Below are 23,586 nucleotides of genomic sequence, written 5' to 3' on the forward strand. Positions count from 1 at the left end.
AACAAACACAGTCAAATGTTTTTTTGTAATCTAGAATTTTTAAATTTGTGAACTGACTATACTTTACAATTAAGAATTACATCAATAGTTGCTTGTATTGCTATAAAATATAGAACTTATTTTATCAAGACTCTATGGCAAGCATACAAAACTTTTTATACCCAGTATGTCTTGCCCATATAATGCTGTGTGTAGTGAATTGGTACCCAAAATTCTGCTCCTATGTATTTTATTAAGAGTCATTGTTTATTTCACCCTGGGTAACTTGGACTGTGTACAGATGATCTACACATACGTGAATCCATTCTTGAAGTATCCCTTGAAACGAGCTGATTCTGTTCCCTGAGCCTCTCGATGCTGGATGGGGTTGCCTCCCAAGTAATCATCCAGTTCAACAGTCTTAAAAGCTGCCACTCCGGCTTCATCAGTCGAGGTTTCATTACCAAGCCAGAAGTGAATGTGGATCTCTATGGAAGATCCTCGGACTTCAGTTGACTGAGAACAGAAAAACAGTGCACAACACAATTAAAGGATAAAATTGAAATAAAATTATGCCTATAAAAGATGATTATCCAGACTTTTCGATTAATGATACATTATGTTGAATGGCAGAAATATGAAAAGGAACATGTAATAAAATGACACACCAGTCTGGAAATAGGGAGCAATAGAAAGAGAAGAAAATGATAAACATTAAAACACAAAAGAAGGACAAGGACAATCTCCGCATCTTCACACACTGCTGTTCCGAAACAGTCGGGCTCCCCTCCTCATCAGTCGCAGATGCCAACAAGCTTGTTTCTACTTCCCAGCTTCAGCAGCACTTCCTGTTACAATTTACAAACTTCATGTTTGTTCCTTATTGACTTATTAGAATTCATATACTTTTTATTGGAAAATAGTTTTTGTTCCACCTGTTCAATACATTATGATTTCAACTCTAATTAAAATAGTACCTGCTTTGGTCTAATATAGACTTTCCTCAGCTATAAAACATTGTACACATATGTATGCCAATGTGCATCAACAATCTTGAAAAACCTCACAAAAGACTGAATAGTCATATAAAAACAAATTTTTAATTCACTGATGTAGTTTTTAATTTTGACAGTTAGTTTCAGTAGTATTGTAAACGTGTGTTTTTATATAACTATTCAGTTTTTTGAGAGGTTTTCCAAGATTGTTAATGCACAGAGACATACATATGTGTACAATCCAAACATGTACTATACCTATATTTTAATTAGAGTTGAAATCATAATGTATTTAATAATGTATTTAATGACAGGCATATTAGGTATAATGAAATACTCACACTGCTGTTTAGAAAAAAAAGAAAAAAGAAAACAATTTCCAACCCCTCAAAATTGAGGTGCCAGTTTAGAAAGAAATGGAAATGAGAAGGTATCTTAGACCTCAGATACCCTGATACTGTTGTAATACAACAAGACAAGAAATAAACAAGAAAGGTGAAGGGAGAAGCTGATACAAGGACTTGGAAACAATGCTAGATAGCTGGGACCTTGTCGTCACTATATACACCTCATATCTTGTGAATTCCTTCTGTAAAACTTTGATAAATAATAGTACCATTTTAGAATAGACTCCCACGCTGGTATCTTCATCTTGTCGCGATGTGGGAGCTTGCGTGCCTAAGTGATCCTGAGAGCTATGCCAGCGGGAGCATAAGCTCCTGGTAGGGCCACCCAAGCCGGACAGGTCAAAGGTGATAGGCCAGACTAAGAGGGATACCCTGGTCCTCCAGGTTGGTGGTTGATCATGGGGCTAACAACCCTATATCGGAAAAACAACTTGTTACGAAACTCACAGACAAGAATAGCTGGACTGATGATAATGGTAAACGACCCACGTGAGGAAATGGAAGATGCAAACGGAAATATGATATGTATGTAGCAACCTGGAATGTACGAACCCTGAATAAACCAGGAGCCCTAAACAATCTAAAACAAGAAATGGAGAAATATGATATTGGAATAGCAGCAATTCAGGAAGTCAGATGGAAAGGAAATGGTGTTTTTAGAAGTGGTAGATATACAGTTCTGCATAGTGGCGGAGCCAGAGGTACAATAGGTGGCACAGGCTTCCTAGTGGATGACAGATATAAGTCAGCAGTTTTGAATTTTAAATCTGTAAATGAAAGAATATGCACTCTAAGGATGAAGGCCCATTTTTTTCAATATCACCCTTGTGTGTGTGTATGCACCTACAGAAGAGGCTGAGGATGAAGAGAAAGATATGTTCTATGGACAATTGGAACAAGAAATAGAATGCATCCCAAGACAAGATGTAAAAATCATACTTGGAGATTTCAATGCTAAAGTGGGTAAAGAAGAAGCCTATAGGGAGACAGTTGGGAAGGAAAGTTTGCATGATGAGTCAAATGATAATGGACAGAGGCTAATTGATTTTGCCATGGGAAACTCGATGGTGGTGAAGAGTACATGGTTTCAGATAAAGAATATACGGAAAGCCACTTGGTGTTTACCAGATGGTGTCACCTATAATCAAACAGACCATGTAGTAATCGATAGGAGACATGCATCTGACATACTATAAGTTGACAGTTGTAGGGGAGCTGATTGTGATTCGGACCATTACTTGGTACGGGTAAAATACAGGCAACGTATTGCAACTTACAGATCTGCTAAGAAAGGGAAAGCTCCAAGGAGATATATGATCTCAAAATTGAAAGATAAAGAAACTGCACAACTATATGAATGCAGGATGGAGAAGAAATTGGAGGCTAAACAACAAAGCTGGGCAGTGGAAAACATCGAAGGAAAGTGGATTTTATTGAGGGATGCATTGCAGGAAACTGCGGATGAAGTGCTAGGAGTGGAGGTAAAGACTGAAAGGCAAGGATGGTTTGATGATGATTGCAGAAGAGCAGTTGAGGAAAGAAATGAAGCAAGGAAGAAAATGTTTAGCAGGAAAACAAGAACATATGTAGAAGAATTTAGGAAGAAGAGGAAAGAGGCAGACAGAATTTGTAGGAGAAAGAAGAGAGAGGCAGAGAGGAAATGGATTACAGATTTGGAGGAACAATATGATATGCAAGAAGTACGGAAGTTCTATGGGAAAATAAAGGACGTACAGAAAGGTTTTCAACCACATGCTGTATTCTGTAGAGATAAAGAAGGAAACATGATTGGGGGAAGAGACCGGATTCTTGACCGATGGGCGGAATACTTTAGTGAACTGTTGAATGTGGCTGCAGAGACGGTGAGATTGGAAGAAGAGGATGGGCAGCCTTGGCAGGATCCTAGCCTCGATTTAAAACCAGTGCCTGTACCATCTATAGAAGAAGTGAGGACGGCAATTAAGTACTTGAAGAATAATAAGGCTCCAGGAAGTGATAACATTTCAGCTGAGATGATTAAATACGGGGGTGAACAGTTGACACAACTTGTTCACCAACTAATTGTGGAAGTTTGGGAAACAGAACAAATGCCAGAGCATTGGAGCTTAGCAATTATTTGTCCCATTCATAAGAAGAAAGATAAAGCAAATTGTGAAGATTATAGAGGTATATCTTTCCTTAGTGTGGTTTATAAGGTCTCAGCCAAGGTTTTGTCTATGAGACTCACTCCACTGGTTGAGCAGATACTAGGAGACTACCAACGTGGCTTTCGACAGGGTAGATCAACAACAGATCACATCTTCACTGTCAGGCAAATAATGGAGAAATGTTATGAATATAATGTGGATGTGTATCAGCTGTTTGTGGATTTTCGGCAGGCTTATGATAGTATGAAGAGAAGGAAACTGTATCAAACAATGATGGACATGGAGTTCCCAACTAAATTGATAAGACTGGTACAAATGAACCTAACAAGTACTAAATGCATGGTTAAAATAGAAGGAAATCTTACTAAAGAGTTTGAAGTAAACCAAGGTTTGCGGCAAGGGGATGTGTTATCTACCCTGCTCTTCAATGTGGTTTTGGAGCGTGTGATGAGAAAGGTGGAGGTCAGTAATCCAGGCAGTACGCTGTTCAACCGTGTAACACAGAATCTGGCTTATGCTGATGATGTTGATATGCTGTCTAGAAGATTGAAAGACCTAGAGGAAGGACTGGATAGATTAGAAAAGGAAGGAGGTGAAATGGGCCTAAGAGTGAATAATGCCAAAACTCATTACCTGTTTGCATCTAGGAGGACCGTAGTAAGGGAAGACAAGTGCATAAAATTAAATGGGATTAACTACGAGAGATGTGAAAAGTTTAAGTATTTAGGAGTGCTGGTGACAAAAGATAATGACATGAAAGAGGAAATAAAAGCGAGGATTGCTGCGGGCAATAGGGCTTACTTAGCTTTATTGAAAGTGTTTAGATCACACAGCCTTGGTAGAAGATTAAAGTTGACAGTCTATCGAACAGTATTACGACCAGTGGTAACTTATGGCTCTGAAACATGGACAATGACCAAAGTAGATGACGAACTGTTGAACAGATGGGAGAGAAAAATACTGAGAAAGATTTTTGGCCCAGTGAAGGAAGGGGAATTGTGGAGAATAAGGAAAAACAAGGAATTGGAAGAACTCTATGGACATCCAAGTATCGTAACCGAAATAAAAAGCAACAGATTAAGGTGGTTGGGACACGTGGAGAGAATGCCAGATAATAGGGCTGTCAAGAAGATCTATAAGGGAAATCCAGGTGGTAGAAGATGGAAAGGAAGACCCCGGAAAAGATGGCTGGATGATGTGGAGGAGGATTTAAGAAAAATGGGAATAAGAAGATGGAGGAGGCGTGCAGAAGATCGTGAAGATTGGGCTACAATCGTCAGAGAGGCCAAGGCCCTACAAGGGCTGTAGCGCCGAGGAGTAAGTAAGTAAGTATTTTAGAATAGAGAACAGGGTTATGAGACTCCAACATATGGAACATTTTAGCCTTAAATAATTGAATACAGTTGAATAGTTGATTGGAAGAGGTCAAAAAAATATTGTGAGGAAAGAACTTTCTAAAATCCTCATCAAAATTTAAAAAGATCCATAGATTTAATTTTTTGTTCTGTCTGACTCGTTGGCTGAATGGTCAGCGTACTGGCCTTCGGTTCAGAGGGTCCCGGGTTCGATTCCCGGCCGGGTCGGGGATTTTAACATTCATTGGTTAATTCCAGTGGCCCGGGGTCTGGTTGTTGTGCTGTCCCCAACATCCCTGCAACTCACACACCACACATAACACTATCCTCCACCACAATAATATGTAGTTACCTACACATGGCAGATGCCACCCACCCTCATCGGAGGGTCTGCCTTACAAGGGCTGCACTCAGCTAGAAATAGCCACACGAAATTAGAATTATTAGATTTTTTGTTCTTATTGCTGCTTCATCACACTTTGATCTCTAGTCTTGTGTTATGAAGTAGGATTAGAAAATAACTGGCTGTGGTCTGGTTGTTTGGGGTCCTTGCTGGAAAACCACTTCTAGGATGGAGACTTAAACTCACTTCCCTTCTCAGGAACTGAGTACATCCTGTTCAAACAACAGGATGGGTGAGTCAGGAATCAAAATCAGGCTGACTGGATGGGAAGAAAATATAGCAACTCCTATGCTGTGGCAGCAGCAGTATCAGTGTCCCTCTTTGAACTTACTGCATTATTTTGGTGGGATATTAACTATGGTGCTTATTACATCTTTGTTGGGCACTTATGGGTCATTGAGGAGATACTGGTATAAATCTATATTTTAAAAAAATACAGTTTTACCTGTACATTTGAAATTTTTGTCTCATACTTTTTTTTTATCTAGGATTAGGAATAAAAAGTGAAAAGTTGGTTTAGTTTAATTTTTATCTGTTTGTTAAGTTACACACAGCATGAATATAAATAAAGAAAATTTCTCAAAATTCAGTATTTAAGTTTGGGAATATTAAGGCAGCCAGAAACAGTTAATTTAAAGTTTCTTTGTTAATAACAATTGTATTGAAAAATGTACACAATATAAGTTGTGCAAAATAGTACCCGCCCTGCGCCAGCCCTTTTCAGTACTTCCTGGAAGGGACTAGTGAGTCACATGACCGGGGAGTTCCCAGCCAGCCTGGAGGGTGGGGCTGGCCTTTCTGTCTATTGTTCTCAGTGACTGGTTTACCTCTGAGTTTCTGGGAGCTGCAACGAGAATGTTCTATTTCTAGCCACACCGCGAATATTCTGGTATAAAAAGGTGGTTGGCCACGGACATTTAGTCAGCTTTGGACTCAGTGGGAGACTCAGTGTGTTGGGATTTAGTAGCTGGACTGAGGGCGAAAGATGTGTTGGCTGTCACTAGTGTTCCACCGAGGTCTGAATGAGGAGTTGTGGTTGTTGTTGTGTCGGAGCATCGAGTGAGTAGCTGGGCTAAAGATGGTGTATGGGGCACAGGACTTTTTAAAAAAATTTATTAACATATTCATTAACTGCATGCTCCATTACAATTTAAGTAATACTACATGCATTAGTATTCTTTTGTAGTTGTGATTACTTTTTCTATTCATTATGTTACCTATACCTACATGCTTGATTTTAATGTGTCTAGCCTAGAAACATTATGTTACTTTTTTTTTTCAATGAAAGTGTTCTTTCTTGACATAACTATACCCTACATCAGGTTATCAAAATTGATACACTTCACAAACAGTTTAAAGAACTTTAAGTATTTGCCTATAAGTTCATTCTTGCTTGTAGGCCAGTGGCCTCCTGAGTTGATTACATTTGTCTTTAGGCTTATCCTTTCGTGTTTTAATAATTCACACTCATATAGGATGTGGTCCACACTTTGCGTTTCTTCGCCACACCAACATGTCGCATGCTCTTGGATTTTAAATGTATGCAGATAGGTCCCTATTTTTCCATGCCCTGTCATCATAACCGTCATATTGTGGCTTAAGAGAATTTTTGAGTCAAGTCTCGCTTTAACACAGGACCGTGTACTGCCTTAGAGTGCTCTGTGTGTGTGTGTGTGTGTGTGTGTGTGTGTGCGCGCGCGTGCGTGCGTGTGCGTGTGTGTGCATGCATCTCTCTCTCTCTAATTTGCTTTCCCTGCTAACCTGATGGTTCTGGGTTGTTCAATAGCCCATTATTGCTATGTAGTACAAGTAGCACTAAACCTGTATATCTCTACATATACAAAACTCATTGTATCTGTGTATCAAGAACTACTGGATAGGTCATTTTAATATTGTTTAATCTAACATCAAAGCTTGCCAAGTGAAAGGTTATGGCTGAGGCCACTTCATGCTGTTAGATCTGATAGCTATGACATTTAAAATAAAATCTGTCTCTTAGAGAGAACTCAATTTTGATAGGTTGTTCTTGTCTAAAAATATGCATCTTATACATATGTAAATATGGAATGTTGAGAAGGAAAGAAAATATAGTTGCTTTTAGCTCTTCTTTTTAATATTGTACTCCATAGCCTGGTAACAAGTTAATTTGTGATCCATACTGATGAGGGAAGGACCCACATTATTGTTTAAATGTACTGATGGCAGATAATGTTTGTTTCAGAGTGGAACTACGTGGTACATGCCCTAGAGTTATCTGTAGCAGGACAGATCCTGGTAGCAGCCATTAGAGGTCCAACACCGGCTGAAATATGAAGAATTGTTGTAAATATTCTGTGTATAAATAAAATACACCCTAATATGTTCAGTGTATTGCTGTAAGTAAAACTGGTCAGTCTTTTAAAATAATGGCCAGTATCATATCACAGCAGCTTAGGCACTCATTGCTTGTCCTCACAGTTGTAGTACTGAACCTTAGGACAGTTCATTAGCATTCCAAAATATCATTACATTTAAAGGTACCTACATTAACCAATCCTCCACAGCAAAATTCTTGAATTTATGCATAATCTGTTAAAGGGACATTAAATGGACCTCCATTAAATTTATAATTATATATAAAAAATTAAAAAGACATCCTGTAAGCTAAGAAAACATTTCCAACAGCAGTAAGTAGGTGTCCTGATAGACCTCTTAGTAATAATGGAGTTCAGTCAGTTGGTACTAAAATGTCCTGTTCTGGGTTTGTTCCAAACAGATATCCAAGGATGTATTGTTACACATTTTGATGTTGAATTAGAGAAATGGTTCATGACTTTTTCTAACAATCTTGATCAAGAATGTTTTGATGCTCCAGTGCAACAATTCAGTACCGCACCGTATATTCCTATCAATCTGATAACTCTACTACACAGTCCAAAACACGCCTCCATTAAATATTATAAAGCATGAAAAAAAAGGTCTAGATGTTGGAGTTAATAAATCCTAGTAGAGTATCCAAGACAACTAGGGAGAAAAGGAATGAAAAATATGAGCACAACAAGACAAAATAACACTATTACTATCAGCATTGAAAGATAGTGCAAATGATACTGCAAGGAAGTTAAAAAGAATGTAAACTTCAAGAGGATGCTCTGCATTTTGTCCCCTCTCTTAAAAAGCAATGAGAGTATAAGATCCAAATATCCTGTAAAAGTTGACAGCAGAGAAACCGAGTGCCTCGATGAGGACTACAACTCGAGTATACCAGTAGACGATATTACTGTGGTGATTAAGGGTACCATACAAAGGTAGACACTGCTGCAGGGCCAGAGAATATCATAATGTATGTTGTGAAAGATAGTAAAGTCCTCTCAGTTTGGTCGTTACTGTATACTAAAATGTCCTGTCCTGGGTTTGTTCCAGAATGTTTTAAACTAGCAAAGACAATTCTTATTCTTAAGCGGGGTGGCTATTCTGATGTTAATAATTGGTGCCTAATCATGATATGATCCTTTCTTATAAGATTTCTCAAAAAATCTAGACTATTAAGTTATGTCTCATTTCATAACAATGAGAGAGGGTTTTCTTCTTGTCCAGGAACATATATTAACATTGCACTTGAAGCACACGGTTCCAAAATCTGCCTTATCCATTTTTTAAAATGAAAATTGAGTTTATCTTTATAACTCATGTGATTTAGCATCTTTTCTCACACACACACACACACACACACACACACACACACACACACACACACACACACGTCTGTAGGCCATACCAGTTGTCAGTGGTGTTTCGAGTTTCAGTAAAATAGTGTACATTTCTCTGGAGTAATGAAAAATGAAAGCGCGTTGGAAATCGGCCATAAAAATAGTAGAAAGAAAATAAGAGGTCCTTCCAGATGGGAAAAGAATACAGCTAAACGAATAGGTTAAGCACACCTATATTTTGCTTGAACATAACCTCTTGCCAGTTTCATTCGATCCTTATAAAAACTACTGAAGTTGGTTAATTTTATCTTGTAAACCATAACACTATCTTACCATTAATCGTTCATTTCAGGTATGTTTCAAAACGTCTGCCAACAATGTCCACTTGCAAATACACTAAAACAGTCTACCAGTGCAGTGAACTTAAAATACAAGATGTAAGATATTAGAATCATTCCGTATTTAGCTCATTTGAGCCATCTTCAGTGAAAAATGAGGGGGTTGAAATAATTTACATAATACAAGTTAAAAATGCCAAAAAACGTAATGAAGGAAACGAATGACAAAACAAAGCAAAAGAGAGCCTAGACGGAAACAAAATTAGCACAAGTATACAATATTTACATCATTATGTGGAGCAAAAAACAACTCACTGCGACAACATTCAGTGAAACAGGTGTTCATACAAAAATAATAATTGAAACTAAAAACTGTGTTAACCTAACAAGAAAAGAAATGAAAACAAATGATACAGATGGAAATGAACAATGGTGAGGTTGCAGACCTCATAGTCTACAAAATATTGGTTTTGTAACAATAAGAAATGCCTTTGCTGGCAGGACCTAGTGTTTACAGTGCACTATGTCTTCTGGTATAGTCTAGAGCAATTTTGTTACTTTCATAGATCTGTCTCTGTCTTATCCTTGGCTTTGACAATATGAAAGTGACTGAGGTATGAGCGATGCTAGTAATGCCAATCCTCATGCAGCCAGTCCCTGCTATGAATGGTGTGAAAATCCTCATAAGGTCAGTTGGTGCATGCATTTCAGTGGGCTTGGCAGACTGATATGTATCAGCAACTCTGGCTCGGTGAGGAAAGCAACGGGAAACTACCTCACTCCTCATTTCCCTAGTATGCCTCTTCAGTGATGCCTAGGCCATCTATGACACCTGATGGCAGAGCTGTTGAGGATCCCAGCAGCGGAATCGCTGACGGACTGAACATACATACATACATACATACAACAATAACAAAACAGGTTGAAATCACTGTCGAAAATTCAGGCAGAAAATCTATCCTTACAGAAACCCATCACATCAAATTTGTTAGGAGGGGAGTGGGAGTAAAAAAATTTGAGAAACCAAGCCTGATATAATGTGCAGGCGAAAAGCCTGTGACAAGGAAAAACACCGATGAAATTTGAAGCTTTAGAACAGCAGCATTCTCAATATCTTCTCAATCTAGTGGTCCCTTTCTTGATTATCGTTTCATAATGTTGGCTGGTTGGTTTGCCTTATTATAATGGGTCGGAAGGGCCACGACATAAAATTGAGAAGCTGTGTTAGGGAGATGACAGATGCATGGTAAACTGTAAGTGACCTAACGGAAACCGTCAATCTGTAATGGAAAAAAATGAGGTTGTGTGAGAAACGTGGGCTGATAAGTAAAAAATGTGGAATGGGAGTATAGAAAGCTTAAACTTACGGTGTTCAGCAGGTGGTTGTCCTCTCGAATGGCCTGGCCTTCTCAAAGTAACGGTCTTGTTCATGCGATCGAGTCTATTGTTGGTTCAGCTGTGTTTGCGAGGATGGAAGGACCGGAGGGGGAAGGGGTGGTGCAAGGCTGGTGTGGGGAGGAGGTAGTGGTGGTGATTTGGAGAAATGGAGGTGGGATGTGTTTGTATTATGGAAATTCTGACAAATATATGGAATTAATGTTTCAAGTAGAATGTTCTTTTTCTCGTTGACTTCATTTAAATTGTGAGAGGGGTTCATAAACTGATCTAAATCGATGTGGATGCTCTTGAGAACGTTAAGCAAGGTGCCTTTTTGTTCATAATGCAAGATCTTAAGATCTTTATCTATTGAAGTGTATTCGTGTATTCCAAATATTTGTTGTTAATGTTGTTATTGTTATTGTTGACAGTGTGTGGATTGAAAATGAGTTTGGAGTTGGTGTGGGAGGTTCTATATGCTATTTTGATATTGTGCTTTCTAAAAATATTAGAAATTTGGTAAATGCTATTATTATTGAAAGTTAATGTGGAAAACTTTTCTTTAGGAGCAGAATCTTTTTCTAGGGTAGTCTTGGGCCTGCTCTTATATCTATTGATGATTCTGCTGACAAAGGTTCTACTGAAACTATTGTGTTCTGCAATATTGAAAATAGTATTAATTTATGAAATCATAAAGCATCCAGCCACGAATACACTTCAATAGATAAAGATTAAGATCTTGCATTATGAACAAAAAGGCACCTTGCTTAACGTTCTCAAGAGCATCCACATCGATTTAGATCAGTTTATGAACCCCTCTCACAATTTAAATGAAGTCAACGAGAAAAAGAACATTCTACTTGAAACATTCATTCCATATATTTGTCAGAATTTCCATAATACAAACAAATCCCACCTCCATTTCTCCAACTCACCACCACTACCCCCTCCCCACACCAGCCTTGCACCACCCCTTCCCCCTCCGGTCCTTCCATCCTCTCAAACACAGCTGAACCAACAATAGACTCGATCGCACGAACAAGACCGTTACTTTGAGAAGGCCAAGCCGTTCGAGAGGACAACCATCTGCTGAACACCGTAAGTTTAAGCTTTCTACACTCCCATTCCACATTTTTTTACTTATCAGCCCACATTTCTCACATAACCTCATTTTTTTCCATTACAGATTGACGGTTTCCATTAGGCCACTTACAGTTTACCATGCATCTGTCATCTCCCTAACACAGCTTCTCAATTTTATGTCGCGGCCCTTCTGACCCTTTATAATAAGGCAAACCAACCAGTCAACATTATGTAACAATAATCAAAAAAGGGACTGCTAGATTGAGAAGATATTGAGAATGCTGCTGTTCTAAAGCTTCAAATTTCATCTGTGTTTTTCCTTGTTACAGGCGTTTTGCCTACACGTTATATCAGGCTTGGTTTCTCAAATTTTTTCGCTCCTGCTCCCCTCCTAACCAATTTGATGTGATGGGTTTCTACAAGGATAGATTTTTTGCCTGAATTTTCGACAGTGATTTCAATCTGTTTTGTTATTGTTACAAAACCAATATTTTGTAGACTATGAGGTCTGCAACCTCACCATTGTTCATTTCCATCTGTATCATTTGTTTTCATTTCTTTTCTACTTAGGTTAACACAGTTTTTAGTTTCAATTATTATTTTTGTATTAACACCTGTTTCACTGAATTTTGTCGCAGTGAGTTGTTTTTTGCTCCACATAATGATGTAAATATTGTATATTTGTGCTAATTTTGTTTCCGTCTAGACTCTCTTTGGTTTCTTTTTTTCATTTGTTTCCTTCATTATGTTTTTCGGCATTTTTTAACTTGTATTACGTAAATTATTTCAACCCCCCTCATTTTTCACTGAAGATGGCTCTAATGAGCCGAAACATGTTTGAATTTGTTTACTCCGTCTAATGGTGGAATATATGATGTATTGAATTAGGAGGATACTCTCATATTTTCACCTTTGTAAAGCAAGGTATAAGGCTATTCCATCAAATGTATTACGAGTTTAGTGACAAGTTAAGGCAAGATTAATTTATTCTCAGATATACAACTCCAGAGGCACCTAAAAGAGAGAGAGCTGTGAAGCCAAACAGTTCCAGGAAATGCATGTCTGTCAAGTATTTCATCAGAGTCAAGGCAGTCAGTGAACCCACATTAGTGCAGATTTGTCAGAAGGCCTTATCAGTACTGGGCATAGGCAAGGACAGAGTGAGAGGTGTGTGTAAGAAATCATTCGTCGCAGGTCTGTCACCAAAGGAGATAGAGGAGGTGACACAAGATCTTCCAAGTATCTCAAAATACGAGAAGGGGTTACAGTCATCATTGAAAAACTTCAGCCAGTCGATTCTCACTATTGTCAACACAAATCTACCAGATTGTACTTGCCTACAGAACTGAATATTCGCAAATTATTCTGAAGTTATAATTCAGGAGCCTTACCAGAAATGAAAGTGAAGTACGATTATATCAAAAAAATTTTTGTGACCGATTATAATATTAGTTTCAAGACACCAGCTACTGATGTACAGTCTGTTCTGAATATCAGTTCCTTATTCTGCAAATGAAGTCAGCCAAACTATCACCGAAAGATGAGTTATCTGCAATGACACAGTTCGTGTGCATAAGCTCAAAGCGACTGCTTTTAAAGCCCTGATACAGAAAGAAGAGTCAGCGGTGGTGAAATTCTCTGTTGACTGTCAAAAGAATATGGTTTTGCCCAAGCTGCAAGATCAAGCAGCATATTATTGCAGGCAGTTATATTCATATAATCTTACAATCTACAGAGATGAGTGAAAATCCACTCAAAACAAAGAAACATGATGATGATGATGATGATGATGATGATGATGATGATGATGATGATGATAGTTGTTTAAAGGGGCCTAACAGCTAGGTCATCGGCTCCTAACGGTACAAGATGGAATGAAAATACATGATAATTCAAATTTTAAAGTATATCCACTGACTAGAATCTAAAACAAATGATGAGTGGATCTAATTTGCAATGCCTTATTTTCTGATAAAATTATATATTATATAGATTACAATGGAATAAGGAATTGCCTTGAAGTTAGAAGTTAAAATAACACATTAAAATACACAAACACAAACTAAAATAGATGATGATGATGTTTGTTGTTTAAGGGGCATAACAGCTAGGTCATGGGCTCCTAATGGTACGAGGTGTAACGAAATGCGAATTAAAACTTTAAAATGTATCCACTGACTAGAATCTAAAACGAATGGTGATGAGAAAAGGATCGTGAAACAAAAACAATCAGTGGATCCAATTCACAATGTCTTAATTACTGGAATGATGCTTATTATCTAAAGGGGTCCAAAATCCAGGTCACCAGCCCCTCACAATGGTACTAATCACTAGTAAAACAGAGCCATGATGTTCCTCCCACATTGATACTAATCACAGGTAACGGAGCCTCATGGAGTTTCTCGCGCGGTGGTACTAATCACAGGTAATGTAAACCCATGGTATGTTACACATAATGGCACCACTCGCAGGTAGCACAAACCCATGGCATTTCGCAATTAAGGGCACCAATCACAAGCAATGCAGACCCATGCTGCTCCTAATCACGGGCGCTGGTATTCCCATGGTGCTCCTCACTTGGTGCAACTAATCACAGGACACATATACTCATGGGGTCGTTCACATAGTGGTACTAATCATAGGCAATGCAGACCCACAGTGAATCACACATCATGGTAATACCCACAGGAAAAATAATCCCATGGTGTTCCTCACATAATAATACAATTCTCTGTAGCAATGCAGATCAATGGTTTTCCCCAAATAGTGGTACTAATCACCAGTGTTAGCCAAACCCATGGTGTTTAACACAATGTAGTACTAACCGCAGGCAACATAGACCCATTGTGTTGCAGATAAAGTGGTACTACTCACAGGTAACGCACACCATACTGAACACAGTGGAATGGACCAGTGGAATACACATGACGACCTCTTTTTGACAAGCAACACTCATACCCATAATGTTCCGCACAGAATGGACTGCTCCTATATAACGTAGACCCTTGCAAGGTGGTACTAGTCGCAAGTAACGTCAACCCATGGTGTTCTGCACGTAATGGTATTAATCATAAGTAATCTCATGGTCTAATGTCATCATCCCTTGGTCGCCCATATTAGTTGTCTCTTATGACAGACAGGGGATACCATGGGTGTGGTCTACATCTGCATCCCCCACCCACAGGGGGTAGAGAGGGGAAAAAAAAAAAAGGAAAAAGAAGGGATCCTACGCTTCGAAAAATGGCGTACCAGACAAGGAAAGACAAGGGCCATGGAGGGCGTGAAAATGAAAGACTGCTAAGGCCTCGAATTCTCTAATACCATCGGGATCTAAAAGAACAAGAGTTGACCAATTGAGGTTGGACAGGATAGATGAAAGTGAGGAGCCTGGCACAAGTGAGTGGATGCAATGCCAGGAGTCAGCTAAGGGCTTCGTGGTCACCAACCCATGCTTCCAAGTTGAGAGCCCGTGGAGCCTCTTTTAATTGCCTCTTAGGACAGGCAGGGGATACCGTGGGTGTATTCTTCATCTGCATCCCCCACCCACTATGGGTTACTATGCCGTGACTGATCCGAAGATGACATAATACCACTGCTTCTCTCTGAGAAGCCCGACCAAAGTCTTCCATACCTTCATACTTCCTTTCATCGCTCTCGTCTTATTTGTGAGAGGGGTGGCCTGCCACTCCATCTCCCAATGGGACATAAACAAATGTCTCTGCTGAGAGCAAATATCACCAGCTAGAACCCTGTAAGCCTATGGGAGGAATACAAGAGCCTCCTGGCAGCCTTGTCAGCTAACTCGTTTCCCTCTACACACATGTGGCTTGTGAACCACATCAACGTAATTCTGGTGCCGGCATCCGAACACCTGGCCAGCAGGTCCTGGATCTGCTGCACCAGGGGGTGCCAAGGGAAACTTGTATCTATACATTGTAGCGTGCTAAAGGGTTCTGTACACAGCAGAAATTGCCGGCACTCATTGGACAGTGTGTATCACAGAGCTTCACAGATATATAGAGCTCTGCTGCTTACACAGTACAGACTTCCGGTAGAGGAAAAAGAAACCTGTTATTGCCAATAAGAAACGCACAGCCTACACCTGCTTCTGCCCTCAAACCATCTGTGAAAACAATGACCAAATCGGAGTAGCGGCCAACAACCGACAGGAAGAGTCTTCCATAAATGGAGAGGTCTGTGTTCTCCTTCGGGCCGGTGTGCAATTCTCAAATGATTTCAGGTCATGTTATTATCCAAGGAGGTACTCTACTTGGTCGTCTGACAAGACAAGGAACGCTATCCAAGCGTATTCCAACCGGCTGCATTGCTCAAGGGTAAGCAGGGTACAGCCGACAAAGAAACAATTACGATATATAATTGGCTAGAACATAAACGCCCCAAAGGGTGCAATGAACTAGTTTCTGCTTTATACTATCACCTGAACTATTCTAATTTATGGGATGTTGCAACCGTTGAACTGTATGCAGACGGATGCCCTGGCAAAAGTAAGAATTCTGCAATTGTTGGAATGCTGTGTTATTGGTTACAGCTTGAATCTCCCATTAACATTCAGGAAATACATCTAACGTTTCCTGTTGTTGGACAGTCTTCAGAAGAATAGAGAAGAAAGTGCAGAGAAGAAATGTCATAATGGATACTGCAGAATATATTGAACTGTTTGAGGAAGAAGGCACTGTTCTAGGGCTCAGAAGTGATTTCCGCATACAAAACTGGAAATATAGCGTATCTGAAGTAAATAAACCTCCAAGTGGATGTAATTTCCAACTTCACCAGTATAAAACATTTATCTTCAAGAAAGGCAAGTCTGCAGTTTTGGTTAGAGGTGAGCCCAATTATAAATGTGTCATCAGAGTCTTCCATTCTTTCTTGAAGAAAAATGAGGAAATTGACAACATTATCTTAGGTACTCTATCAAAACGTGTGCCACTAAAACCAGAAAAATCTACAGGATATTGATAAACTGCTCTCGAAACGGTTTAGCAAATCGTGGCAAAGTAACAAGGACTTCATCCTGTATTTCAGGCTAATGAAAAAGGGACATGCAGAGAATGAAGATTTCACTGAACAACGAGATGAAGAGGAAAAGAATGCGGTGATGAAGAAGACACCTACTTCAGAGCATGAAGGAGTCATTGTTAAATCAGCACATAACTTATTTTCTGGATAAACATTATTCCATTTTTTTAAATGTGTAGGAAATTAAAGTGAATTATGCAATATTTACTTGACATTTCTGGAAAATTATATTACACTATGATGGATACTGAGTTTAAACATTGACACTCATATCCTTCTGTATTACGATTAAAATATTTTATGATTTCAAAGAACATAAATAATAAAAGAATGTTAATTTTAGTCATTAATTGATATTATAATCATCATTATAAAGTTTTAGCTACATTTGCAAATCCCATCCTTATTCACAATGACAGTTCCAAAACCCTCCTTATCCATTGTTGAGTTCCAAAACATGCCTTATTCAATCCTAATTTGTAAATGTCTTCCTTGTATTTCACAAATTGTATGCATCTTTCGAATTATATCTATCTTAATATAATAAACATGAATAAATACATTTATTATACTGAAGATGAGCAAGAATCTTTTTTTTTTTTTTTTGTCTCCTGAAAAGTTTGTTAAAATGGATAAGATGGATTTTAGAACTGTGCACCTCACTTATAGATGGCATCTTGAATGCAGCAAAATCAATGTTCAGTGTTTCTTGAATGTTTCTTGTTAAGAAGCTCTGAAAAGAGCTGTTTCCATTTGGTGTTCTTGACATCATGTTATAGGCAGGAGATCTTTTCAGACAGGCTGGCTGCCAGAATATTGTTGCTCACCTAGCACCACCCAGGGGTCATTTGTAGGGTACTTTAATGTTATATCTACGTTAGAGTGTTAGGAAGGGCTGGACGCCCTTATATGAAATATTGTTTTCTTGTTATTGTAATATATCCCACTTTATATTAATGTAGATAATGCCTCAATATTATTTACCCCATGCAAAACGCAGACTGCCAGCCAGCATTGAGATGGCGAATTTTACAACTGACCAACGGGACTCAAACTCGCTAACTGCAGTGTCGGACCGTACAAACTTCATGCCTCAACGATCATGGCCACCAGGCAGGCTCATTATTTTGTTCTTATTGAGTACTGACAGAATTATAAGAAGTGCCATGAATAAATTCTGTGTGTCGGTGCGACGTAAAGCAACTAGCAAAAAAGAATTCTGCAATTATCAGCCAATAACCTTGATGCAATGCTTTATTCCTCTCCCAAAGTAAAGGGATTGGATATCAGTGGATCCATTAATTCCATTAATACAATTTGTTCCCTAGCACAAGAAAAATGCATGAAGTTTGATGACTAAGTGAATTGACCATGTGATTAGGGTTGGGTAGTTGTGGGCTTGCATTCGGGAAATGGTGGGTTCAGATCCCACCGTTGGCAGCCCTGAAGATGATTTTCCATGGTTTCCCATGTTGACATCAGGCAAATGTTAAGGCTGTACCTTAAGACCATGGCCACTCTTCCCAATCCTAGCCCTTTCCCGTCCTTGGGCTGATGAAAACAATTTTTTTTTTAAATTTGTTTGTTTGTTTGTTTGTTTTGTTTGTTTGTTTATTAGTACTAGGTTCTTAGGGGTCATATTCCTCTCATTTCTTTATCATTATTTGAACCCTCTTGCTTCCACAACAACTCAAGGTAAACTGCATAATTCTTCATGGTAGGCAGGGCTAAACAGAAAGTGTGTTTGTGGTGAAATCACACTGATGAAGTAGTCTTCATAAAAAATAATTATTGTATAATAACAACAACACTTTGCATATAGCACACGTTTTCACCCTTGTCAGCAAAGCAAAAATCACAGTGACCTGAGATTGACCGAACATGTGTTATTTTATTTATATTTGAACATCCAGTGTGTTCTATGTTCTGAAGAAGAGCTTGTGATATAGTCAAGTACACAGAGCTGTGCAGGTTAAAGCCCATTAAAACCTGGACGAGGTCAATTGCATTACAGATTTTTAAAAAGGCTTGCATAAATAGATGAAATTTAACGTGGAAAGAACTTCAGCCACTTGCCTGTTCAGTCGAGGGGGGATAGTGCTGTTGAGGAAGTAGTATTTTATAAAAATTTTGCATAGATATTTTTTGATCGGAAATATATTGTTGAGTTGGGTGTTACGTTGCAGATTTATCGCCTCAAGCTGGAAGTAATAGGGAACATTCTCAGCCAAAAAGTGAGAAAGGTCTGATAAATAAATCAATCTTGAGCCCTTCCAAGTCTTGAAACCTCCTTGAAAATAGACACACCAACAGCCTGACAAAGTGACTATGCTGCTGTTGTGCAAACAGACTGTTAACCTTTCCTCCTCCTCTCCCCTCAGCGTTGAGCCTCCACTTCACTACCCTTCTCCTTTCATCACATAGTACTAGGATTTATAAAAAGACAAAGTCAAAGACACCTTCGTACAGGCCATGAAGGCCCTTGGGGGAGTGGAAGGTAAAGGCTTATGCCTATGCCCGGCTGCCTTTGCCCCCAGGAATTAATCTGGTACTCATTCTTGGTGTAGGCTGAGTGAACCTCAGGGCCATATGTACCTCCGGAAGTGGAAATCTTGTTTCTTAAAATTTACAACTTCCTGATGGGGAATGGAAATTCTAAGTTCCCATGGAGGGAATTAGATTTTTTCCTCCAATATAGCATATCAAAAATCAGATAAAAAATTTGATGTATGGCCATACATGTAGGAAAATTAATGCGGTGATGAAGAAGACGCTGACTTCAGAGCATGAAGGAGTCATTGTTAAATCAGCACATAACTTATTTTCTGGATAAACATTATTCCATTTTTTTAAATGTGTAGGAAATTAAAGTGAATTATGCAACATTTACTTGACATTTCTGGAAAATTATATTACACTATGATGGATACCGAGTTTAAACATTGACACTCAGGGCCATATGCACCTCCGGAAGTGGAAATCTCGTTTCTTAAATTTTACAACTTCCTGACAGGGAATGGAAATTCTAAGTTCCCATGGAGGGATTTTTGATCTGATTTTTTATATGCTCTATTGGCGGAAAAATATCTAATTCCCTCCATGGGAACTTACAATTTCCATTCGGAATTGCTAGGCGGGCATTAATTCCATTGTGGAGTTTTATCTCCCGTATGCAGTTATCAGACTGTGCCTCTTAAATAGGCTTCTGATAAGTTCACCTGCATACACCCCAGCGTCAGTGGGTAGGGTCTGACACATCCCACTCTGAAGAGTCTAGTGTCAGACCTAAAACGAAACGCTGGTTAATAGAGCAAACGCCTGAAAAGCCATACATCTAATTTTTGATCCGATTCCTGACAGGGATTTGAACCCATGTCCTTCCGGGCGAACCGAGCACGCCTTTACCGCCTCGGCCAGGCAGCCCCTACTAGGATTTATACAGTAGTAAAAGCTGTGCATGACTGATTTTGCATGAATGACAATCTAGCCAATGTGCCAGAAGAAAAGAGGTACAGACTGATGGCAAGATATCTTCGGAATAGATTAGTGCTGCAAGCTCACCAGACACTAGTTCCTGAGAGTGTAATGCATGTAGCTTCAGTCAGAACAAAAAGGCTACTACCATCTTGTCTGTTTTATTTGCAATGTGTGGCAAGAAAGGTTATCACTAACAAACCAACCTGATGCTCTTACCTTTGTGTCAACTCCACATGGCCTGCCATATTCAGATGCTGCATACACTATGTAGGAATCACCATCATAGAAATTTCCATACTGGCTCCTTGGTACAGGGACAACTTGCATATTCTGTAAAAAAAAAAAAAAAAATTTTTAAATGCAATGATAAAAATCAAATAATTGTTAAAAAAAGAGTAACGATGATGATGACGATGATGTGCCATATAGGTACTTTTGAGTCTTTTCATCCTGGGAGTGCATTGAGGAAAGTTCAGAAACATCTCCACATTTATTAAGACATTGAACACAGAATTTTAACATGAATGTTTTACACTTGTTCATAATATTCATCCATTCTTTTTTTTAAATGTGATTTGATAGCATCTGATGATGTTCTTTCAAGAACAAACCATATCATTCTCTTGCACCATGACTCTTTTAGAATTATATTTTTAACTGAACAAAAATAAGTTAGATTTGGGACGTATACTGATGGAAATCTTCATCCATGTGATGATTGAAAAGAAGCTGCTGGGCAAGAAGAGGGAAGTTTATGTTCCAGTGCAGATTATTTACCTATAATACAATCCACCAAGATGAATCCCAAAACATTTTAAAACACCTTATGAAGCATACTGACTTCTTTTATTTGTACCAGTATTCTAAAAAGCATTTGATCTGGAAACAATGTGTGACCTGAAAGGATGAACTTCAATATATTTCCACTTCAGTTGAAGTAATGATAACTTATACTTTACCATTGCCACCTCCTATCACATACCAAAGCTTTGTATTAGTATTGTATTATTTGCTATTCCACTGATGTTAACTTGCCCTTTTTGTTTTCACATATACTTAAACTGTGATAAACACCTACCTCTATCCTCCAGACCAAGAAAGCAGTACAGCCTTTAGGGATGGCCTTGAAGGCTGGATCCACAATGGCTGACATGGTCGACAGATGTTATGATCTCTGAAGAAAGAAAACATGCAAGGAATAAGTACAATTATTGACCATTACTAAATTACTGGAACTGTCAACACAGCTAAACATTTTATCATCATGGCTGCATTAAGGGTCTTGCAATATGAACATGAAAGGTGTGTTATACTTGAAGGGGGAGGGGGGATAAAACAAGCATTAGGTCTATACTACTGTATATTTATAGTACAAATAAGCTCATTGTCCATGTCAGGACAGTCAATATTACAAATTTACTAGTAAGGAGAAGGAACAAAAGAGTGCAAATCAAGTCATGTAAACACATAATAGGATAAGCAGCATGTCAGGTCAGTGGGCGACGAGGAAGAAATAGAAAGAAAACATACACTGCTGTCTTCAAGTATACTGATTCTCTCCTCATCAACCCTAATTCTTCATCCATTTCTTCTCAGCCCCTGACACGCTCATTTCTTTTTCCCATGTTCATCACAATGGCGCACTTTAACATTCATTGAAGGATCATGTTGACAGATCTTCGGTCTTAATGTGGGAAATGTAGGATAAGAAAAAAGGTGGATAAACACAGGTAAAAAGGATGAGATGAAAAGGTAGGGATGAATACAAGTGGTAAAAGATGAGAAACACATGACTAACACAAAAAATTACATATATTCTTACCTAGAATATAGACAGAATGAAACATAAGAAGAAAACCAGGCATACACTGAGTCTTGAACCAGCAAGCCTCCTTCAGTTACTAGATTTGTGCACTACCCACTGAGCCACATGTTTGCTTGCTACTTTGTTAACGTTTAGTAGATAAAAGGCACTTGGAATTTGTTGAAGTAAATGTTCTCAAGAATGCCTGGATATGTGGCACAATCACTATGCGACATTCATACTTCAGGGGTCACCTTCAAGTACTATCATCATCATCATCATCATCATCATCATCATCATCATCATCATCATCATCATCATTATCATCATCATCAAGTATTCAAGTCCACAGACGGGTCTGTCGTCACAAAATGATGTCAAGCTGTCACCCCTTTCCATTGTTACGTAGTTTTCCATTCTGGTATCTTTCTAGATATGCTTGAGATAATATATCTTCTTTGAGGTTGCTTTCCATTAATGAATCCTTCAACAATAATTATCATCAGCTGAGAAGTGTGACCACACCAAGAAAGACGTCTTTTGTGAATCAGTTCTCTCAGATATCTCTTCTGATTTACTCTGTGCAGTACCTTGGTATCTGTTACCTTTTCTATCCACAAAAATTTAATTATTCTACAGGAACACCACATTTCGAAGTCCGACTCGTTGGCTGAATGGTCAGCGTACTGGCCTTCGGTTCAGAGGGTCCCGGGTTCGATTCCCGGCCGAGTCGGGGATTTTAACCTTCATTGGTTAATTCCATTGGCTCGGGGGGCTAGGTGTTTGTGCTGTCCCCAACATCCCTGCAACTCACACACCACACATAACACTATCCTCCACCACAATAACACGCATTTATCTACACATGGCAGATGCCGCTCACCCTCATCGGAGGGTCTGCCTTACTACGGCTGCACTCGGCTAGAAATAGCCACATGAAATTATTATTATACCACATTTCGAAGACCTTAAGAGACTTTACACAGCTTTTGTTTTTCTGTCCATGTTTCTGAGGCGTACAATAGAACAGTCCAAATAAATGAGTGTAGGATCTTTATATGAAGGGGTAGACGGAGTTTATTGCTACAGACTAAATTCTATATGTGTGGAAATAATCCCTGACCTTTCTACTTGAAGGTCCCCTTGTTAGCACAGAGGGCACGTTCTCATTGCGGCACTAGACTGGCTTGCAGTAGTGAAAAAAAAAATCAGATGCCCTTCCTGATGACAAGTAACTTTTTGGCTGAAATCCATGACCCCTCTAGGAATCACAAAGAATTGGGACCAGAATGCCCACAACTAAGCCAATGCACTAATTACACTTAACCACCCATCCCTTCCTAAAACAACAATTTATAAAGTGTTGTCATTTCTTGATGGATGCAGTACTTTTGCATCTGTCTCCTGACACAGGCAAGAGCAAAATGTAGCTTCCACTAAAGTCTCAGTCTCATATATGGCTGTGACAATTTGGGAGCTTGCTTATTGTTTAAAG

At 38.8% G+C, this 23,586-nt stretch overlaps 2 protein-coding genes across 4 annotated transcripts in view; one reads left to right on the plus strand and one right to left on the minus strand.

The window, feature by feature from the left end:
* The window catches only part of LOC136871757 (rho-associated protein kinase 1), a 166,787-nt gene extending 159,133 nt beyond the window's left edge, over nucleotides 1-7,654 (plus strand). For both annotated transcript variants that reach the window (XM_067145310.2, XM_067145308.2), the window contains exon 6: nucleotides 7,508-7,654. In XM_067145310.2, coding sequence (XP_067001411.2) covers nucleotides 7,508-7,534 — 27 coding nt within the window. In that variant the 3' untranslated portion in view covers nucleotides 7,535-7,654. The remainder of the gene's footprint in view (nucleotides 1-7,507) is intronic.
* qua (villin like protein quail) overlaps nucleotides 1-23,586 on the minus strand; it is a 315,565-nt gene that overhangs the window by 74,613 nt on the left and 217,366 nt on the right. For both annotated transcript variants that reach the window (XM_067145307.2, XM_067145306.2), the window contains exons 2-4: nucleotides 21,366-21,461; nucleotides 20,504-20,617; nucleotides 296-495 (exon numbers count right to left, since the gene is read on the minus strand). In XM_067145307.2, the coding sequence (XP_067001408.2) occupies nucleotides 296-495; nucleotides 20,504-20,617; nucleotides 21,366-21,440 (389 nt within the window). In that variant the 5' untranslated portion in view covers nucleotides 21,441-21,461. The remainder of the gene's footprint in view (nucleotides 1-295; nucleotides 496-20,503; nucleotides 20,618-21,365; nucleotides 21,462-23,586) is intronic.

The sequence above is a fragment of the Anabrus simplex genome, chromosome 4, assembly GCF_040414725.1.
Source record: "Anabrus simplex isolate iqAnaSimp1 chromosome 4, ASM4041472v1, whole genome shotgun sequence".
Lineage (NCBI taxonomy): Eukaryota > Metazoa > Arthropoda > Insecta > Orthoptera > Tettigoniidae > Anabrus > Anabrus simplex.